General features: G+C 36.6%; 1 protein-coding gene across 2 annotated transcripts in view; it reads right to left on the minus strand.

Annotated features, from left to right (window-relative positions):
* nrp2a (neuropilin 2a) overlaps nt 1-22754 on the minus strand; it is a 65772-nt gene that overhangs the window by 39543 nt on the left and 3475 nt on the right. For both annotated transcript variants that reach the window (XM_043240460.1, XM_043240468.1), the window contains exons 2-3: nt 16908-17085; nt 7116-7297 (exon numbers count right to left, since the gene is read on the minus strand). In XM_043240460.1, coding sequence (XP_043096395.1) covers nt 7116-7297; nt 16908-17085 — 360 coding nt within the window. The remainder of the gene's footprint in view (nt 1-7115; nt 7298-16907; nt 17086-22754) is intronic.

Raw genomic sequence — 22754 nt, forward strand, 5'->3', positions numbered from 1 at the left:
AAATACATTAAAACATAAAAGGTAGAAATAATGACATACCAAGTCATACGTAAGAAATAAAAATAAAAATTGTGAAATACTAAATCATAATCATCTTAAAAGTTGAAATTGTGAGGTAAAAGTAATCCAACATATTTTTGGGGGGTTGGCATTTTAAGCAAATTTGTTGCATTATGATTTATTTTGACTTGGCAAAATAAAAGGCCACAATTTTGAGAGAAAAAAAAGATAATTAAAACATTAACTTAAAAATTGTGAGAAACTAAGTGATAAATATACAATAATTTGAAATTATGATATTAAAAAAGTATAACTCAAAACAAGATAAATAAAAAAAGATTTATTGCGACATGCAAAGTCATAATTAGAGTCAAAGTTGAAATTGTGAGATAAAGAGTCATCCAAGATCCAAGTTATTGATCTGTTTGTTTTCTTCTGGGTCGATAGCCAAGCAAATTTGTAGCATTATTGAGCTTAATTTTGACTAAGATCATTTTGCTGTGGAGGAAAATCTAAAACGACGTCCATCCATTTGCTTTCCATTTCACCTCAATGCTATCTAGAGGAAAGATATTTCTTTGGGTCTGGTTGCATTGAGAAGAGGTATTTAGGGCTGAAGGCTTTAAATGAGCCGTTTTATAGGAGCAGAGGAAGCGAGACAGAGAGACAGACGGCACCTGATTCAAAGCAACTGTTAAAGTGGCAGTAAATTCCAGCGGCCGAGCAGCACAGCCTCCAGACCGCTTCTCCACCACAGGTGACGTTACCCAGAGCGACAGAGACCTATGGGCCTAATCGCTTCTTCTAGCGCTTTCTTTTAAGTGTGCACTCAGAAGGCGGCAGAGGCGGTGGGCCTGAAGGCTGCTCGGCGGGAAGTCTTCCGCAGTAACCGTGGCAACAGCGTAGCAGTCATGTGACCGGGGCAGGAGGGGTTGTTGTGTTGCACATGCCACTGGGGTAACAGACTGGCGTGACTAAACTGGGGCAGAGAAACGGGGCGGCATAAGGGATGGGGAGCAGATGAACAGGGGGTTTAGGGAAGTGATGGGTCTTGACAGGCCTGCGAGGTCATACACAACCATGGGAGATAAAGGGTTAAAGGTTAAAACAACTTTGCAGCAAGACTCATTCTTGAGACACATGCATGAGCTTAAAGGGGTAGTTGACTTAAAACCGTATTATCTTTAGCTCCTGTAAGTCGTTCAAATTTTTTCTGCAGAATCAAAGCTTAATTACTATTACTATTGAATCAGTATTTATTAAATAAGTTATCATTAATTATATATATATATATATATATATATATATATATATATATATATACACACATATATATAATTAATATATATATATATACATATATATATGTGTATATATATATATATATATATATATATATATATATATATATATATATATATATATATATATATACCATTTTCAGTAATTTTTGCATTTTAAAATGAAATTATTTAAATTTCCATTTTAGTTTTAGTAATTTTAACACTCTAAATTAACCATATTTATTTTAGTAAATTTATTTATTGATTTCTGCATAACTTTAAATGAAATATTTACATTTTATTTCATTTTTATAGCTTTTATAAGAACAAAAATGCATAGTGTTTAGCTTTAGCTTAAGGGTGTTTTTTTTGTCTGTATAATGAAAATGAATGAGGTTCAGCATCATTTTGGAAGTTTTTAAAGTTTAGGTTTATCATGGAATATATTTTATTTTATTTTAGCTTTTTTAAATAGTAAAAATATTAAATGTTCTTTGTTTTTTAACATTATATCATATATCATTAAATATCAGTAACTGTGGCAACAGCATAACATTCATAAAATAAATTAAATAAATTAATAGCATATATATAATACATTAAATAAAGTTTAACGTGAGTATAATTTCCCGGTGCATTTATATATACCCTATATTCCCATATCTTTCCACGCCCTTAAAACACATTTCACTCATTCCTATCCTGCAAAATAAAAACTCATTTGTAGTGTGCACCCGTTACCAAAATTAGACAAAATGAACAATAAACGAACATGCAGTGCGCACTGAACTACATAAACGTGTTGAGATTCTGCTCAAGACCAAGCAAAGCGTGAGCTAATCCACTTGGAGCTGCACACTGTAAACTTTTTGAAGGTGTCTTGTCAGCACTATTCAACTTTAAAGGTGTTGTTGCTCTAAGCCAAACAAGCTGCAAAAGCCCAAAAAACAAAATCAAGGAGCGTTAGTCAGTCATAACGGCCCTGAGAGACTGTCTACATAACAGTGTGATATCATGCCACCCGAGGGTCAGCCGGAGAGCAGTGTGGGATTTCTGCATGAACATGAATTGAGGGTTTGATGTTCCCAGTGCTGGATAACAGAACATGCATCGGAGGAAAGTGTTCACCAGAGATCATTATCTCTGCGCCGCCTCTCCACATAAACAGACATAAACGCTGAGACTCACCCACGCTAACACTTTCCCACAATTCCACTGATTGGAGCGGTTTGTGTAAACAACAGGTCCCTCAAAGATGAGCGCCTTTTTTTTTTTGTTCCTCATTTTTGGCAGTCTTTATAACTTTCAAAACCTGCAGAGACACACTTTCTCAGCTACTTTGCCTCAAAACCTGGAATTAAAAAAATAAACAGCCATTGTTCTGTGTGCGCAGGAAATGGCAACAGCCGGTCGTTTGGCTTTGAGAAGAAACGTCTGGATCTTACGCACGAAGACTAATGCCGTCTTCGTGTCCTCCTCCTGGGATGCTCCTAATGAGTTTGAAAATCACAATTATGACATTATACGCGCTCAAGTGATTACGGTCAGAAAAAAATATGGACAAATTTAATATTTCACTCCCCTGACAAAAACAGAAGGCCTTTTAGCGCTAAAAGAATATAATGATGTGCATTTAATGGTTTATCTGTGTATTTTAACCTTCTTGTGTTGCAACTAAGAACTATGGGAAGGTACAATGAAATTAATATGAATGTGCAACAATTAAATAAAACTATAGTCACTGGTATTGATCTAATTATAAGTTCAGATACTGCAGATTATATTAAACACTTATATAATATTATAAAATGTAGAATGTAGAAGTGTGCACATAAACTTAGCAAAAAATATTTATAACTGATTTATAACAAATTAAATCATTTGAATTAGCCTAATATTTAATTAATAGAAAAACAATACAATAAAACAATACAATTTTTATGTTTTTAAATGTATTTATTTATATGTTTATTTAATATATAAATATATCAAGTCTCTATACAAGTCTATTTAAAAATTAAATGCATTACTATAAAAAGAACTATAAATTTATTAAATATACTGATTATTCCGACATGACTAGAAGGCAGCATAATACACACACACACACACACACACACACACACACACACACACACACACACACACACACACACACACACATACACACACACACACACACACACACACACACACACACACACACACACACACACACACACACACACACACACACACACACACACACACACACACACACATACACACACACACACACACACACACACACACACACACACACACACACACACACACACACACACACATACACACACACACACACACACACACACATACTCACACACACACACACACACACACACACACACACACACACACACACATACACACAAAAACCTGAATATTACTCAAATATTTGTTATGTTTTTAAGTTTATTCTTTAAAATGCATTATTTAATTTAATTAATTATAAAATGATTAAATATACAGATTATTCTGAAATGACTACAAAGTGGCATAACACACAAAAATGGCACATCACAGATGACAAGTGATCAGAAAAGCATTTACAAGTCAGATATCTATGCTCTCCACTCCATCTCTGCTACACCCACACATGGCTATATTAACATCCCAAAAGAGAAAAAGCATATCATGCCTTTATTAAAAGATGTTCTCGGGCTGTCTCTGGTTAGTGTAAAATGAGATTGTGGGCTTATCACGTGAGTCATACTACTAGAGTTAGCAACTGTATCTGTGGTAACAGTACCTGAGGGCAATGGTGATGATTTCAGCAATTACTGAGGTGAGGTGAAGGCTTAGAGATAGAATAACTCTGTTTTTCCCATCAGCCATGATGAAGCCACGGTGCTTATGTTACCAGGCTAATCATCGCTGTTGCAAAACAACATTAATCGCTGCACTCCCACGAGTACGCGGCTAGCGCAATGTTCCTGAAGGAACGCAGTAGTGGTAGTTAATGACTTTTGCCAAGACAAATATCACTATTACCACTGATTACACTTAGCTATGTCTAATCCCATAGACTTGTATAATGGAGGGACCTGAGCCATGTCTACAGACCATAATATCAGACAGAATTAAGTCTTTAAAATATATCTAGCAACCAATAAGTACATAATTAAAATGTAATATTATATTTATTAATATTCAAAAAAAAAAAATATATATATATATATATATAAAAATAAAATATAGATATGCATAGTTGTATTAAATTATAATAATAATACATTTGAAAAAAAAAAACATTTGTATTTATTTTATTTAGCTTATTTTTTACATTCAATATAATAATAATAGTACTAATAATTAATAAATCAATCAAAAATATAAAAAAATATTTTATTATTATATTTAATAATATGAATATATTATGTAATCATTTATTTACATTCGAACCATTCTCTGAATGTCTAATTTGCTAAACTACATATATATGTGTTTGTATGTAAAATTTATTTTAGATAGTGTGCAATAAAGTTTTGCATGCATTGTATGAAATAGCCTATGCTGTGTTGCTAGATACAACTATTATAACCCTTCTTGGACTTGTCTTTTCTGCTTAATTGGACACTTTAAAAAGTTAATACAGTAGGAAGTTGAGGTTTACAGGACGGGCAAAGCAAATCACTATATTATCTGTCAGAAATGTTATCAACGCTATCAAAAACCGAAGGATTTAACACTAGTACACAGACCTAAAAAAAAGTGGGTTACAGAATGAATGAAATATGAATAAGTCTATGCTATTTCAGTACAGTAGGCCTAGTTAAATTTTCATTATGCTAAAGACAAGAGCACTAGACAATTCTACCATCTATATATTAGCAATTCACATTAATGAAAACTATAACAGTAATATATATTGTTGCATTAATAATAAACAGCTGATAAAATCACCCAACCTATAGAAACCTATTAACAAATTTTGATGCGCTAAATATGGTATGATTTCACAATAATCACCCCTCCTTCAAAACAAAGTGTATATAAAGAGTAGGGCTTGTTGTAGCACAATTGTAAACCCCAACCCAGACCTCGCTCATTTTCAAAGCCTGTCTACGGCCATCCTAGCAACTACCCAAAACACCTTAGCAACTGTCTTAACAACCACCCGGAGCAACTTTAGCATGAACACACACAGGCCTAGCACTTTTAAAACATATAGAAATTTAGGTTTCTGACACCTTGCAATTATGTATTTCCAGCTAGCACAGTAAAATCCCTACAGATGTCTCTAAATGGCTACAAAAGTCCATGCACAAATTGCCAATGCACTCCAAACTCTAATTCCCCAAGGACGAGAGATCAGAGTCCAATTAACAGGGCATTCCTGGCATGCTCGGGGAGGGATGAAAAGAGTTAAGCGTCGCCCCCTCTCCGCCTTTCCTCTAAACTCAGTTTATTTTCTTTTCTTCTCTCCCTTGATGTTTAATTGGTCTGGGAGCGTTTCGGAAACTTTGAGGGAACATTTAAGAATCAGTGTGTCTGACGCCCTTGCAGCAGGACGGAGGAGCAGCGACCTTCTGGAAGAGCGAGTTAAAGGTCGCAGGGGGTCATTCCGCTAACGAGATTTACAGCGTAACAAGAGCGCCTCCAAAATCAACCTGAGCCACTCGTGACCCTCAAAAACCAGCCTGCTCCAATCAACCATCAATCAAAGGTTGAGGCCGAGTGAGAGTTCGCACATAAACACCCCGACCACTGAGTGATGAAAGAAAACAGCTAAAGAAAATGTGTTGCTTGTCTCAACATCTGGAGAGACAGTGACCAAAAAAAAATCATGAATTATGTGAAGTGTGCCCGGCGTTTCTTAACAAATACTGCCTCGTTGAAAGAATCCGTTTATTTTTTGAAATGCAGAAACCTAACATTTGCAGAGATCTTGTCAGCAGGACCCTCCGACACCAAACACTAGTTATTAAACACTAGTAACTTCAGAAGGACTAAAATAATAATAAAAAAATTACATTTGTAAAAAAGCATTATATATATATATATATATATATATATATATATATTTATACTTTCAAAATATTAATCACATTCTTCTTATTCTTATCCATTAATATATATATATATATATATATATATATATATACAAATTCTGCATGTATATATTTACATATAAATAATAAATAAACCAAATATACACACATATATTATGCAAACTAAAATCTTTCTTTCGATTGATTTGATGAATTAATCTCAATGAATCAATGCTCAATGACATATATATATATATATATATATATATATACATATATATATATATATATATATATATATATATATATATATATATATATATATATAAATATTAATATGAAGAGCTTATTTACAAAAATAGATTTTATGCAACACTTTTTGCAAAGCATTTTTTTTATACATTTTTTAAAATTGTATTAAATTTTATTACGTTCTAATATTTTTTTGGATGTTTTCTTGCGTTAATTAGGTTGTATATTTAGTCATTTTTCACTTAATCAAAGTAACCCAACTGCAGTTTGAGATTAATCGGAATGGATTTATTTATATATGCATATACAATTAAAAGGTAAAGGTGCATTGTGACACGGTACTCTCCACTACTTATAATAGCCGCAATCTAGATGTATAATAGAGTCCCATTTTGACGTGGTAGGAGAAAGCATGAGCGCACTTGAAAGCACCTGAGGATAGGCTGAGAATGCTTGAGCTGTTCATTGTCAGGAACCAAAAATTTTCCTTGGAAAAAATTATCTGTTTCCTTAACCACACGGCAGCAGCAGAATTGAGCTCACTCACCAGTCTTGTAGATCTCGTATCGCAGGGAGAAGCCGGCACCCTGGTGAGCGTAATCAGACACAAACTTGATGTGGATGACAGGACCCGAGGAAATTATGGCAGGAGGAGCGATGTTACTGCAGTGCCTTCCCAGCAGGTCCGCAGACTCAGAATTCCCATCTCGGATCTCTATGAAGTCATACCTGGAAGCAAAAAAACAGTACATGCATAAAAGCTATTTTTGGATTTGTCTGTTTGGCATGTTCCTGTGTGGCCAAAAAAAGGCCAAAGTTTGCCACAGGAATATTATAGTTAAAAATCGAACCATGAAAACTCTAAAATGTTATTTTCACATTTAATAAAATAAAGAAGTTCAAATAAAATAACATTTGGAAACATACTTCTCCTAAATGATCTGCAGCGAATAAAGTTGGTATTTAAACATAACTAAGTCTACCAAGCAGTAAAAGCAATAAAAAATGTTCCTCTGGGAAGGAAAAACATTAAGAACACAAGGAAGTGCAATTCAATATCTTCTGCAGCAAAAGAGTAACTATGAAGGAACTGCTAGGAGTCGCTTTAATTTGAGCTGGGGTGACCTTTGACCCTTAGTGGACTGCTGCCTTATCACAACAAACACACATTTTTTCATGTCACTTCAGAGACAGACTGAAGGAGCTGAGACAATGACCACCTGTCCGGCCAAAATAATCCCTTAATGTGCGTTGCCCTCTTTTGCCAAAACACTTCACACACAATGTCTAAATGAGGCAAAAGACTCTCAAAAATCCGGCCGGTTGTCTGCATGAGTGCTTCCTTATAATAAATCTGGCCATAGAGAGGCATGAGTCAGACTTCTTCTCACACCTCAGGAATGCTTGCCCCATTTAACCCCTCAACAAGAACAAGATCCCTGTAAACATAGGCCATCATTCCCAACCGAACTGCCAGACCTCTCTATACTGAATAAATTACTCTGCACCTTTAAAAAACGTACTTAGACAGTGTACGAGGCATTTTAACTTAGCGTTACGCTCCTAAAAATGAAGAGGAAAATCACTTGTAGATGTTTCATAGCCTAAAACTGACTGAATTTATTAAATGATTCTTTTGAAGTAATTTGATTAAATGATTCAGTTAAACTGACTCACAAAGCATTTTTAGAACTGGACTGTGAGTTCAGGGGTAAAACATAAATGGCAAGAATAATTAATAATAATAAACATTATTAGTAAATATTATATTATAAACATTTTAATTATTTTGGTAATAAAATATGGTTCAAAGGAAAAAACCAACACAACATTTGACAATATGGGAAAAGATTTTATTATAAGAGTTAAACATAAAACTGCACTGGGACTTATATATAGCCCATCATTTACTTTATTTTATTTTATATATTTTCTTCTGTTTTGTAAAGTGTGTAATCTTAGAAAGGCAGACAAGAAAGTGGAAAAGATGCTCAAAGAATATAAATCAGGGTTTCTGTCAGGTTGAACTCCGTGAATGAACTGATTCAGTAAATGAATCAAACTTCAAAATGTTACTCGTAATTCTCCAGTTCTTTAGAAATCCATCACTGTTCTGGTACTTTAGAGTATCCAAAAACCAAAACACTGATCTGAAAAAACCTATAACGAAACACTAAAAAAAGAAAGTCTCCAAAGAATCGTACAGAAACTCAAAAATACACTGATGCCTATGAATGTATCTGCACTTTCTACAAACCAGAATAGAATGAAGACGTGATGTTTCGCCTTTTTTAACTTTTCCTTCCCTTGTTTTATCCCTGGTTGAGGCGCATAACTGCTGGCTCCACGTCACTCAGGGAGCGTGTGTATGTGAAAACCTGACACGGCCCCGGGCCCCTCAGAATGACATAAAGAGGCAGGTGTCTCTGACTCTTCATTGCTCTGGACCCCCCTGGCCGACCGCACACTTGGAGACTTCAGGTACAGAGTGTATATTTAGACTACACACACATTCACAAACAAACTTACATATCCATGTACAGCATCAGAAATCCTTCTAACGCATAAGACTTCAGATGAATCATTTTGAAACATTTGAAATAACTTTAGACTAGGGAAAATATTTCAGCCTTTTGATATGATTATTAATACAAATAGTTAGCTATCATAATTTTTTTAATTAGAAAAAAAATTGCATTATACATTAGCAAACTACAAGACTGTGATTAAAATTGTAACATTTTTATATTATTTTTTATATATTTTTATACTTTTATAAACATATTTTAAAAATTCCCAAACTATGAGATTTTTTATTTTTTATATATATATATATATATATATATATATATATTATAAATGACATAAAATGCTAATATATATGAATATAAGTTTTTATAATTTTATATAAGTTTTTAAAATAAACTATTTTGGGGGGGAAAAAATCTGCTGAAGCTGGTTGCCTTAAACTTTTAAGTTTTTTAAGAAAAAAAATCTTTCTTTATTTTTTACAGTGAATGCTGTATTACTAAAGCTACTGTACAAACTATATCATAGGTAAAACGACACACACACAAACTCTCACTCACTTTCTTTCTGCGTCCATCTCACCTCGAACACTAGAAAAGCTGGGATGAAGGCTTGTAAACTGTGTGCAAGTGTAATTAGGTTGTAATTGATTTCGTAGGGGCTCTTGGCTCCTGGATTAGCAGTGACAAGTGAGTGTGTCAAATGTGGATATTGACCGTCTCTAGACACCTCCACTTGGCTCCGGTGCGTTTCAAGATGCGCTTGAAAGTGGAAACAAACCAGGATGCCCATTGATCAACAGAAATGCCCGGATCGCTTATTTACCTCACAAAAAAGCTTGTATCAATTTCACAGCACTTGTGACTGAACCCAAGAAGCTTTTTCTCATTATCCCAACAATATAACATTGTTTTATAGGCGTAAAGCTCAAATTGTTTACTGGGGAGCAATAGAGCTGCAATTATGCATGCTAATTATGCACGATTCAATGGTTATTCAGGTGCTACAGGCGGTGATGAAAACTCCCCAGACAGAGGTATGTTTGTAAGTGTGAGCAGGGAAGAGAGGCTTGACACGAGGAGGGCAAAGGCCCCGTGTCCCTGTCTCATGTTCAGACATGTCTTCCTCTCCAATCTCACTTTCTGTCTCCTCTCCCCTCCAGCCGCTTCACTGCTAATTGCTTTTCACACCTACGGTGTTTTTCAAGCATTTTTTTCAGGCCTACACAGTCCCCCGAGGTGTCACTAGCTGCCCTAAAGAGCAGTTTGTCTGGAGAGAGGCACAGACAGACAGATACACAGGGGTGCAGATGCTACTATCTGTGTTTGTTTTGTGCATATATAGTAATACAGCGTGTTTGTTTCTTGGCAGTGTTCAAATGAAAAGAGATGTGCTGGGGTGACACTAGGGCGTAACATAAGCCTGGACCCCATTAATCTCTGAACCGCCTGAAATCAACTACCTACACAATAAACAACACTTCAGCATGCGTTTTTAAATCATAACACCCTCTGGCTTGCTAAAAAAAACACTGCTGAATCCTATATTTGGCTCAGGAGCTTAACATAATATAATATAATATACCATAATGTAATTATTTTGGTTTGTTTTCGTTTAACATAATATGTGTGCATTGCGCACATATACAAATATACAGCATATATTTTGAAACTATTTACATGTACATATTTATATTATTGTAATTATATAATATATAAACACATTTATTATAGAAATGTAACATTTTCCTTAAACATAAACTTGAATGTGCCTGTATTAATATACACATAATCAGTACACACATATATTATATAATCAAAAACTTTCTATTTTGGATGGGATTAATCGTGATCATTTGACAGCACTAAATATAATCTAATATAATATAATGTAACGTAACATAATATAGCGTACGATAATTTAAAATAATATAATATAAAAGTAAAAGTATTAAATATATATATGTATATAAAGTATATATATATATATATATATATATATATATATATATATATATATTCTAAAATACTTTATATACTATTTTAATTATTTCTTTACAGCAAATTATGGTTATGGTTAACCTTTAGTAAACATTTAGTGCTAGCAACACCAAAGTCATGGGTTATATTTTACCAGAAAACAAGAACTAATAAAAAATGGATTGTAATGTAAAATGTAACATGTAGTCTACTATATCGTACCTAAGCTTTCTGTTTTATTATGAAATACATTGGTACAGGAACTAAAACTGATTTCGACAAGCCATTTCACATGTGACCAAAGTATAACTTCCTTCCTGATTCCTGAAAATGAAACTTTGTTGGAACCAAACAGCTATTATAGTCTGCATGGCATATCTTTATTATCCCATGAAGACGTCCTGTAGCTCTATCTTTCTCAAACTCAGCTCAATGGCTTTTTCAGAATATAATTCGGTCTGACACACAATCACATTGGCTTTTCAATATCGAATAACACAATGGCCGCTCATTTGAATTCTGCCATGCTTTTAGGCCAGCAGCCGCAGGACGTGCTCCAGGACGGCTCGTCAACCGGCCAAGACACTAAAATTGAAATTAAATAATGCTGAGAGTCTGCATGGAAAGCCGCACGCTCTCGGCCCCCGGGGGGGCAGCCTAATAAGCTATAAGTGCCTGTGAAATATTAAATAGATGCCGGGGAGGGTTCCCAAGGGGGAGGGAGGGTTGCCATCTTCAATCCGGTCGGGAAACAAATAGCATGGCTGTCCGATACAGTGCTGACATTTACAGATGACTGAGGTAGACCGCAGAAGCCTTAGGCTTTCATAAACAACACTAAAACTGGCTTTAAAGCAATATTTGTGACATTTTTTTTTTTTTTTTTTTTTCAAAACTCACACCTTTAAGGATAGAGAATTTTCCGGCCTTCCGAGAATCAGCAAGTTCCCGTCAAAACGTTCCGTCTCCCAATTCCCATTATGTTGCCATTGAAAGCCTTAGGCCTTATCAGAATGCATTAGGTCCTTTTTTCCATCAAGGATATTAAAACTTTTTTTTTCGGGGAAAATTGGCTTCTCAGGGTAAAGAGAGACTTTTTTAAATCTTTGAATTCCCAAATGTGTCACTTTATACTGCTCCAGACTGATTGCATTTTTTGGAGCTATCAATATCTTGATACACTCCGGGGTTGCTGATATATTTCCGATGCCCTAAAAACATCACTGATGTGTCCTAAAAAAACATTATTGACCTATTTGAATAATTATGAAATCATCAAGCTCTACTATGACAAGTCTTCGTTAGCATTGATGTATACATATACAAAGATATCCAGACAATTGATTAACTGTGGCCAGTTAGTGGACAAAGGAATAATTCATGTACTTGCCAATAATGCTGACGAACATATAGTTGCATTTCAAACTAAGCAGTGACTGATATGCATTCAAAAGCATTGTATGGGTATTTTACCACAACTTAAGACTAAAGGAGCTGGAAACTATATATACTGTTAATTGAGCAATTATTGATCTAAGAATAGCCATTATTATATCTGTGGCATTTTTATTTATGTGATGCTGATTTTGTGCGCATGACCCCTGTGGCCTTTCCTCCGCTGGTCCGTGACCTTCTTGACCATGACCTCACTCTTCTGAACGTGCTGGGTTCATCGATTCTTCATTAAGGGCAAAGGACATACATTGATCCCATTCCCAGAGGAAAAGTGGAAAGAGGGTGATATCATGCTTGCAGTTTAGAAACGCTGATGCTGCTCAATAGCTTAGCACCTCAACATCTGCAGATAGCGCTGCATAGTAAACGTGAGAACTTTCATCACTTGAGTAGAGCGCAGACTCCCTCGAGTGATGCAGACTTCATCGCACACATCTGTCTCACTCTTACCAGTAATTCTTCTAGATTCCCTCCTCAGCCCAAACAACTGTCTCTCTGTCAGTAGTTTATGTCTGAGAGATCTGGTTTCGACTTAAGCCCTTCCACTGCAGTACAACATTTAAATCCTTCTACAACAATTTACTTACTCCTCTGTATGCATTACGTGAACTCAGTATTTAGCATTCAGGAGGAACTTGCTGTTTGCATACAGATTAATGTGTTAAGGCAAGAAAATATAATGGAGATCTATTTGGAGAATGATAATGAGGCAAACTGGGTGGAGACATGTAGGGCTGAAAAAAATGACTTTATAGTGGACAGACGGATAGATAGATAGCTATACAGTTTTGTAGATAGATAGATAGATAGATAGATAGATAGATAAAAACAGAGTTCACTTCTCACCTCTCCGCCCTTTTTCTTTCATCTCAAAGGAGAGGAGCATCACATTAAAGATACGGCCAGATATTTCATTTGCCATTTTTATTGCATCTATCTCAGATCAATCTGCTCATAGCCCTCCAGGTAAAAGCCATATGGCTTTGCTCCTGGAATAAAAATTCCCTGCTGAAAGTGCCCCTTGAAAAATGTCACTGATACCACACCTATCCTAACTACATCATGTGAGCCACAAAATGCTTTTTAGAAGCACATTAGTTAGTATGGTTTAGGGCACAAGAAGCTGCTTTGACCTTGTCTAGAGTAAATTGTGCAAGCTAAGCGAAACCGAGGCAGCTCCTCCGAGTAACAGAGACTCCGAGCCAGCACTCATAAGCACAAGGTGAATTTAAATTTGCTTGCTAGTGTGTGTAAGTGTTTGCCATCTAAAAGACGGAGCCAGGCCTTTCAATCATACCTCCCTTAAATGTGCTGACGATGACTCATTGTATATATAGCAAAATACAGATGGAGGAGATGAAAGCTTGAAGTGGACCATTAGAAAGAGACCAGTTTATGAAGCACAGTAGCGTAAAGCATCTGACACCTCTTACAATTTTTCATCACACGTTTCTTCCCGAGTTCCTTGCCCTTATTCAGACTGGGAGACAGAGTAATGAGGGTTAAGAATGAGTGTGGTCAATAGACAGTGTGTGTTTTCTTGCATCATAATCTTGCAAGCCACAACTACAAAAGCCCTGCAGCTCAATTTCAGCCCACTACTGAACCGACGGCATATAAACAGCCACATTAATTGCCTGCTAATGTTGAATATCAGCCTCAGATGGACTCTACATTCTGTAAAAATGAAATACTACCTACCAATACTACCTAAGAGTTGTCAAGAACCCATGAAAGGAGATATTTACACCTTATTTCCCCCTAAGGTTTATAATAGTACCTGAAGGGTTCATATTATACCACTTTAAGATACTGATATGCACCTTTTATGCATACATAAAATGCAAAGAGTATTGCCCCGGTGACAAGCTGTGCACCTAAAGGTAAAATTATTGCCCGTTGCTTTGGATATTGTGTGATACACACAGCAAACAAAAAATATGCTTTCCAAAAGTGGCTTTCCTTTAATCTGATGGGCTGGTTTTAGTCAGTATGGGAGGGTGCACAGCGTTATATCAGTTTGTCAAGAAAGCAAGGAACTTCCAAGAAACTATGCTCTTAATTCGGCAAAATTTGGAACTTTCTTGGCATAAAATCTTTGAAATCTGTTCCAAGAACTTTGTTACAAACATATCCCTGAGCAAACCCAATTATTTTTATTACAGATATAATATTGCTGGAGATTGACGAGTAGCTGTACTGCTGACTCTCATATCGTCAACAGTCTCTGTTGCTCATGTCGCTTTATATTGGAATTGGACTCTGGAATTACTAAATAATTTCCAGACAGGTGTGTTGGAGCTAAACTCTGCAGAAAAGTTGTCTTCCAAGACCAGGCCATGTCTGTTTTACTGTAACTAAGTATTTATTTGCACACTCTGAAGCAACCGCCTTTACATTTTCCTCTAATAGGCCTGACATTTTCACCCATTTTTGGAGTCCAATTGGGAATGTGTTTCAATGTAATACCTTTCTCAAACCTGTGTGCACTCTATCTCATTTAGGAATCCTAATCTGAACCACAAATACAGCCAGAGCTGTCCAACCTCAAGAAGCCACCCAAGCAGGAAAAGAGATTGAACATTTGTACACAGCAAATCCAGAATGTTCATTTGAGGAGTGAGGGGGCATTAGCTTGAGCTGTATCAGCAAAAGACATCAGCCACTGAGGTGTGTATTTCTGGTGTCTATCCTTCTCTCTATCTCTACCACTTTCTCCCAGTGTCTCTTCCGTGACAGTTTGGATAAAGCCTCCAAATGTAGCTACCACAAAGCAGAAAGCAGAAAATATCTTGCTTGTTTATACAAACATAAATATATAAACACATGGCCTACCTCAAATGGTACCCGTGTATTCATAGCTGGCTGTTTTTTAGGGCTATCCAACAGATATAACTGAGACACACCCTTCCCCGTTGCTGTCATGCACATGGGCGGCCCGTGGGGAAGCCACAGTGGGTTTAAACCACTCATAAAAGAAAGCGCTTAAAAACAACATCAATTTCACACCAGCAGGGACAACACAGCCCTGAAGACGACAGACAGTAATTTTAGACAGTAAAATCCCAGACAGTAATTTTGACTAATGCATCCAAAGTACAAGACCATTTGTCATTTGTCGAGAGAGTCTTAGTAGAATAGTTCACCCAAAAATGAAAACTCAGTCATGATTCTTTAATTCTCATGTTTTATCAAACATGTGGATAGCCTTCTCCTTTCAATTCCCTGGAAGAAAAAAAGTCATACGAGTTTGGTGAGAAAATGATCACAAAATTATAATATTTGTGTGAATTATGAATGGATTTTGAATGGATTGCCAAATTTTAACACTCTTCTTTATATTATTTCATTGCTAGCAGTCACTGCTCCCATTATAAATGCTCCATTTAGAGATCTAGACCCCATAAAAAATTCACAAACTGATTTTACTTTGAAAATTTGCTGGTGAACAGAACATCTTTAACCATATTTCCAAATGTCTTAAACAATTACCTTGTAGGACAAGAAAGTCTAATCCTGCTCCTGAAAGGCCAATGTCCTGTCGAGTTTAGCTCCAACTTGCCCCGACACACTTTTCTGGAAGTTTCTAGTCTTGATTAACTAGTTCAAGTGCGTTTAATTAGAATTTGACCTAAACTTAGCAGGACAGTGGCCCTCCAGCAGCAGGTCTGGGCATACTTGTTTTAGGATATCCCAAGTCTCAAAGCTTTATGAGCTGATGTTTGATTAGAGATTGAGCTAAACTTTTCAGGATAGTGGCCCTTCAGGACCAGAGCTGCCAATCCCTGTCCTATAGGGTAAAAGAAGCAGAGTGGCATTGGTAGAGCAGATCTACTGGTCATTGTAATTTAAGTCAGACTCTGAGAAGCGAGAGCCTATGGATGAACGTAATTAATTTTACAGCTGAGGGGAAACAGTTCCACAAAAAGCCTTCTAGACGACCCCCTTTCCCAGTGACAGCTGCACTACATCCCTGAGTAAGCCCTTTAGGCTCGCTCTAAACCCTATTATATCTCTCTTAACTTTACCCTCAACATCATTGCTCTCTTCACATACAGTAGTTCCACCTCTCTGGGTCGCTTTTTCTCCCAAATCCACTATCTCTTTCTCACACATCCTCTCTGCCCCTTCCCCCTGACTCACATCTTTCTCTCTCATCCGATAAATTATGTGTGTTCGACGTCTTCCTCTTTCACACCCTCTTTTCCCTTATCTTCCACTCTCGCCTCATCAACAATTCCGCACACAGGGCAGGGTTTGCAAATGCTCCATTGGAGGTAAATTAATTGCACGCACGTGCTTATCGTTCCATAGGACTGTGCTTAATTTCCCCCTTTTTTCCAGCTAATTTCCTTTATCCCAGACTTTCTTCTCACCTGCAATCCAGTCGTTCCAGCTCAAAGTGGGGGTTAAAGTTCAGCACGATGCGCTGAGAGGGTTCTGGTGCGGTGATCACCCACTGGCAGCTCTGATGGGGTGGGTATTCCAGAGGGTATCCTGGAGATGTGATGTAACCAGCGTTACTGGCATCCAGCTGGCCTCCGCATGTCTCAACTAAGACAAATGGGAGAGAGACAAATAGAAAGAAAGTGAAGTGAGGTATAGTCTTAGATAAGCTAGTTATTAGCCACATACTTAACGCTAATTTGGTCAAGCAGTGCAGCATGAACTTAAGGCAAATTAAATACATAAATCACAAGAACTACCAAATCCCTGAGTGAGCAATTCGTGCCTGCCAGGAATGCTTATCAAGTTGTCAAAACACACAAGGGACAAAAGCAATGCTATATGAAGTTGAACAAAAAAGTCATTAAATCAACATTAGCCCTATTGTGTTCATTTAAACAAGTTCCTGCAAGTAATTGGTACATGTTGAATGATTTCACCTCTCAAAAACACATCTCATTATACAAGTTGAGGGAAAATGTATGGGAATGCTGACTTTAAGCTAAAATAACATCTCCTTAATGGCATTGCTATGTGGATACTGTATTTCTACAGTAAATAAAGCTTATAATTTGACAATTTGAAGCCCACATTTCCAATTACCTTATGTTCTTTTAGGCTATCCCACAATGTTAATGTAGAAGTCTGGAAGCATTCAACATATTTCCATTGCACTCTAAAAAATAAAATAGTCCACCGCAGTCAACTATGAGGCAGGAAGTGACACACAGGTCTCTTCTCTGGAGGTTCAAGAGGTCACTCCGAAAGCTGCAATGGGATCCAGCATAACAAAGCCTTTCTTCTACCTCCTCACCCAACGTGGTTTCACTGTTATCTTCACCAAACACTCCTTCCACATGCTAGCGTTCATGCTAACATGCGCAACAGCCCTTTTTCATGCCACCCTCACACATAGAGGATATCACTCTGGTCATTATTATTCTAAATGGAGCTAAGATTAGGAGACAGAAATACTTTCTGGTCTTTCACCATGACAACCGTGCAGTGAGGGGTTTTTAACCGCATACCAGCCAAACGACAACTGAGGAATTAGCAGATGGGTCATTCCTACTATATTTTCCTTCAAAAAAATATTTAGCTCACAGTTTGCATAAATGGAAATCAAATATATTTTATTTCATCATAACATCGCGATTATATTTATTTTAAATTAGTTAATTATTTAAGTTTGAATTATGCCATTGAATTATGATAATGCCATTGTTGGCATGTGTGCTGTTGTATTAAATGCAATGTATTATTAGGGTAGTTCACCCAAAAATAAAAATTCATTAATTACTCCCCCTTGTGTCATTGTGTCATCTTATTTATGAAATCCGAGAGCTTCCTGACCCTGCATAAACAGCATCAGTGGTATAATTGTCAATTTATGAAGTAATGGGAATACTTTTTCAAGAGTATCGTTGAAGTAAGTTGCTATTTTTATTTTCTTTGTGCACAAAAACTATTCTCATAGCTTATATAAAACTATGGTTGAACCACTGATGTCACATAGACAGCTATGAAGGCTCTGAAAACTCAGATTTCATCATAAATATCTTAATTTGTCTTCCGAAGATTATATGTTTGGAATGACATGAGGAAGGCGTGAATATTCATTTTCAGGTGAACTATTCCTTTAATATTCAACATGTTTCATAAAAATACATTTTGAATTGGTCATCATTTTATAGGTTTTTTTCCCATGTCCTTGATGCACTTTATATCCTGTCAGTCTTTTGTAATCAGCTTAAAACATTCAACTCTTAAACATTTCAACCTGGTTCAAAAGGCATTCAAAAAGATATATCAAAGCAAGCTTCATACCATCCTCAAGTAAGCTATATTTCACTGCCTCATTTATGCAGTGACTAACTTTAGCTCTCCATTTCAGTCCTGCTCATTTTATGCAAATAAATAATCACATTAAACTGAATAAAGCTGAAGTGTCTGCGCTTGACCTGTGCATATTTATGAAAATAGAATCACATTCATTTTTAAAGGTTACAGAGTTAAAAAGGTACTGCATGAAAGAAATGACTCAGACATTGAGAGCATGGGTACACATGATTACTGCCATCAACCTTATGAGATGACGAGCCTAAAGATTACATTTTTTGTATGATAAAAATGTACACCTCCACAAAAGGTGAGTGGAACTGGTTAACACGCTTATGTTTAGCAGGATACATCACAGCACACGTTGGAAAGGGAAAGTGGGAATAGTGCAGGTTCAGAGAGGAAGCGGGTGGTTTGATTGACAGTTCTGGGTCTGATGTTGGCTTCTGCAAATACATAGATAAACATGGCTGTCTAGCTAGCGTTAGGAAAACTTCTCCTCTTTCTGACAGAACAAACTTCATGACTACTTCGCCCTTATCCCAAATGTTTCCAGCATATAACAGAATCTATGGGCACACTGCATGGCTTATACGATCATAACCCAGATGAGAACAGATGGAGTTGCTAATATTTAAGCAACAAAGGAATAGCGATGCAGCCAGGAAGAATCAAAACAAAAATGAGACACGGAAAAATGAGACACAAACTCAACCTTAAACTCCAGAACTCTCAATATCTCAGAATTTTCTGAAAACTTGTGAAATTGACCTTCAAAGGTGCGCTGCAGGGCATCCTAAACCCATGTTAAAGATCTTCAGCGCTATGCATTGGTGTGGTGGAAAATCTTGAGACAAGGAGTTGAGTATCGCCTGAAGCCAAGACTCCCATTCGTGCCAGTCATAAGAGCCTGAATAAAAGGTATAAGGGTGGTTGGGGCTTCTTTCAAGTGTTGACATTTCCACTGCTATTATGTCTTTTTAAAAGGTACACTTAAAATGAGGTGGCATTTAAGGCAACAACCGAATCCTGACAAACCTTTTCAACTACATCCTCTGAAGGGGAAAAGCTCGCCAGTAAAATGTAAGTGCACTCACAAAATATATATAATGTATACGTACACACTATCTATCTATCTATTCATGTGTCTATCTGTCTAAATTAAGCTAGCAATTACAGTGAAAAACATTTATTATTGGTGTTATTATTATTATTTGCATTACATTGGGGATTTTTGTGTTTACAGTCCTCATGAAAATACTGTCACGTTGCAAAAAAAGTGCCTAAAAATAGGTTTCATTTTCTTCTTCATTTTTTTTTCTCTTATTTTGTGCTGAAGATGACTTGACAGTTCCCTCACAGCCCTCCTCCCATGAATTCCTCACCTCATCTCTGTATTATTACCCAATATATTATAGGAACACAAAAGGACAGACAGATAGCAATCATTCTAGCATTTTCATTCTGTCTGCATGTATTCTCTGGCTGTGTCTATCGCTCTATTGTCTGTTTTCAGGGAAGAGGGTCTTGAGGATAAATCCACGAGGGGGGATTTTGCGAGCTCGGCACTTTTTTTTAGACAGATCTGTCCTTTCATGTAGAGAGACAGAAAGGGAGAGGGGCTACAGACAGCCTCGAGAAGAGATTTCAGACCTGGCTGCAGGAATGAACAAAGAATAAAAATAAGGTTTGTGTAACTTTAAATGGCTTGTTCATCCGAAAATAAAACATTTACTCACTCTTACGTAATTTCAAATTCACATTTTTCTTTTTTTTTTTCCACAGAAGCAGATGTTGCAACGAGAAGGACGACAAACAAATATGCCCAAAAACCTCCATGAAAACATGGCCCATATGCGTGCCATCTTTTTTGTGAAGAACAGACTGAAAGTCATCGAGCTGTGACTGGTTCGCTGAATCTGTGAACAAATCTCTCAAACCAGTTTTGCGGACCAAATAAACCAATTCGCAGAAAAGATTTGATATCAAAATTAGGATTTCATTCATACGTATAACATTTCAAACGTGACATCCCTGGCTTTTCTTTGCACCTTCATTAGAGAAGTAGAAATTTCCGGTTTGCAAACAGATCATTCTTTTGAGTCAGATCTTTTCAATTAATCCATACAAAACCAGCCTAAAAAATGTTGACGGATCAGACCAGTTTACTTCTCAGGTTGCAGTGGTTAGGAAAAGATTAGCGATAAACAATGACTCATATTTCAGTCGAACACGTTCAGAACAACCTAAAAAGTGAGGAAATAGTGACACATGTATCTAGTTGATGCTTTTAAAGACTAAAAAAATCACAATGTCAAAAAACAAAAGGGGATCTGAAACTCTAAATATTTTGAGCACACACCCAATGTTTTGTGTTCCTCTCTGCTGGTATTAATTTCTATTAATGGAATCATCGCTGTGCTGAGCTGTCTCTGTGGCGATAAGTTGCATCCATGTAGAGAGACCATGACATATCTCCATCTCTCTCACCCGCTCTTTTTCTCTCTCTTTTCTCTCTCCATCCTTGCATTCGCACCTTAATTAAAAAGTGCTGTCACCCGCGGTGAGGAAATCAGCACTGATCCATTCATCCTTACCAAAGCTTTCTCGCTCACTCTTTCTCATTCGCTCTTTCTCACGAGTCTCACTACCATCTGAGCACTCGCCAAAAGAGTCCAAGAGTCATCCATATGAAATGAATTTCATTTTATTCCTGTTACAAAGCTTTCATACGGATCCAGGAGACATGAAACACAGCGCACAAGCCATATTGACTTTTGTCATATTGACTTTTATTGGCTTTTATCATACTTGGTCTGATTTTTACATGTAAAAACATGAGGGCAAGTAAATGATTACAGAATTTTCAGTTGAATTATCCCTGCATTTTTCATTTGCATGACTGAAATATTTTGGTTTCGCTTTTCCACTTCACCTTAATTACTTCATGAAAGAGCTACCAAGTTTCACAGTTAGAGCATTATAAATCACAAAATGAGCAACTGAACCAGAACTAAGTGGTATAAAATAGTACAATGTTCAATAAATAATCACATGTATTAATAGTAATCACAGTCAGTTTTTTAGACCAACTTATGGTTGTTTCAAAAATGATGTGCCCTTGCATCAGCTGTTTTGCAAAAACTCTGAAACGCAGTTCATCCAATCAGATTTTAGAGATATCATAATGCACTTCAGTCACCAATTCCCATATCCGATCTGATCATGCATCATAAATTTTACAGTTATGGCTCACCGAAACTTCTGCGGTGCCCTAATTTACAAACATCAATGTGTCACGTTGTCTGTCTTCCCTCTCACACCCACACTCATGCTCCACTAAAAGCTCAAAATGACACTAACTAGGAGGGGCCGTTTCAATTATTTATGCTATATTTTTAATTCCTCCTCAATTCAAGCAATCCAGGGAGTTCTCAGCACCCACTGCCTCCGCGGGGATTGATCCGGTCGTGGTTTCCTGCAAATGCAAATTTCTGACCTTCTTTTCGGAGCCGAGACTGCTAGCTTCTGCATAGATTAGTATTTCTCCTATTCACGAAAACCAGAAAAATAGGATGAAACGGCATACACAACCACTCGGGGTGTTGTAGATGAAAAGAAGATGTGTGGAAATGTGTGTGTGCGTCTTCCTGTCTATTTGCAGGAACGCTGGGGAGAACTAAGTGCTTTGTTTGTTCACATGAAGTATTTATATGTGTCTCTTTATCCTTTTACCAGGTGTGTCAAGCTAAAGTGGACACAAAAAAGCTGTCCTAGAAGTAAAGAAAGCATATGCAATTATCATGATTACTATAGAGCTACAACGTTGTTCATACTAGTGATTTAAATAAACCCTAAAAAATAAACTTCGGTTAAACTTGCTCTATTTGTGATGAACATGAACAACCTGTGCAGAGGTGGTCAATCAAATGTGCGAG

The sequence above is a fragment of the Puntigrus tetrazona genome, chromosome 1, assembly GCF_018831695.1.
Source record: "Puntigrus tetrazona isolate hp1 chromosome 1, ASM1883169v1, whole genome shotgun sequence".
In the NCBI taxonomy this organism is placed as follows: Eukaryota; Metazoa; Chordata; class Actinopteri; order Cypriniformes; family Cyprinidae; genus Puntigrus; species Puntigrus tetrazona.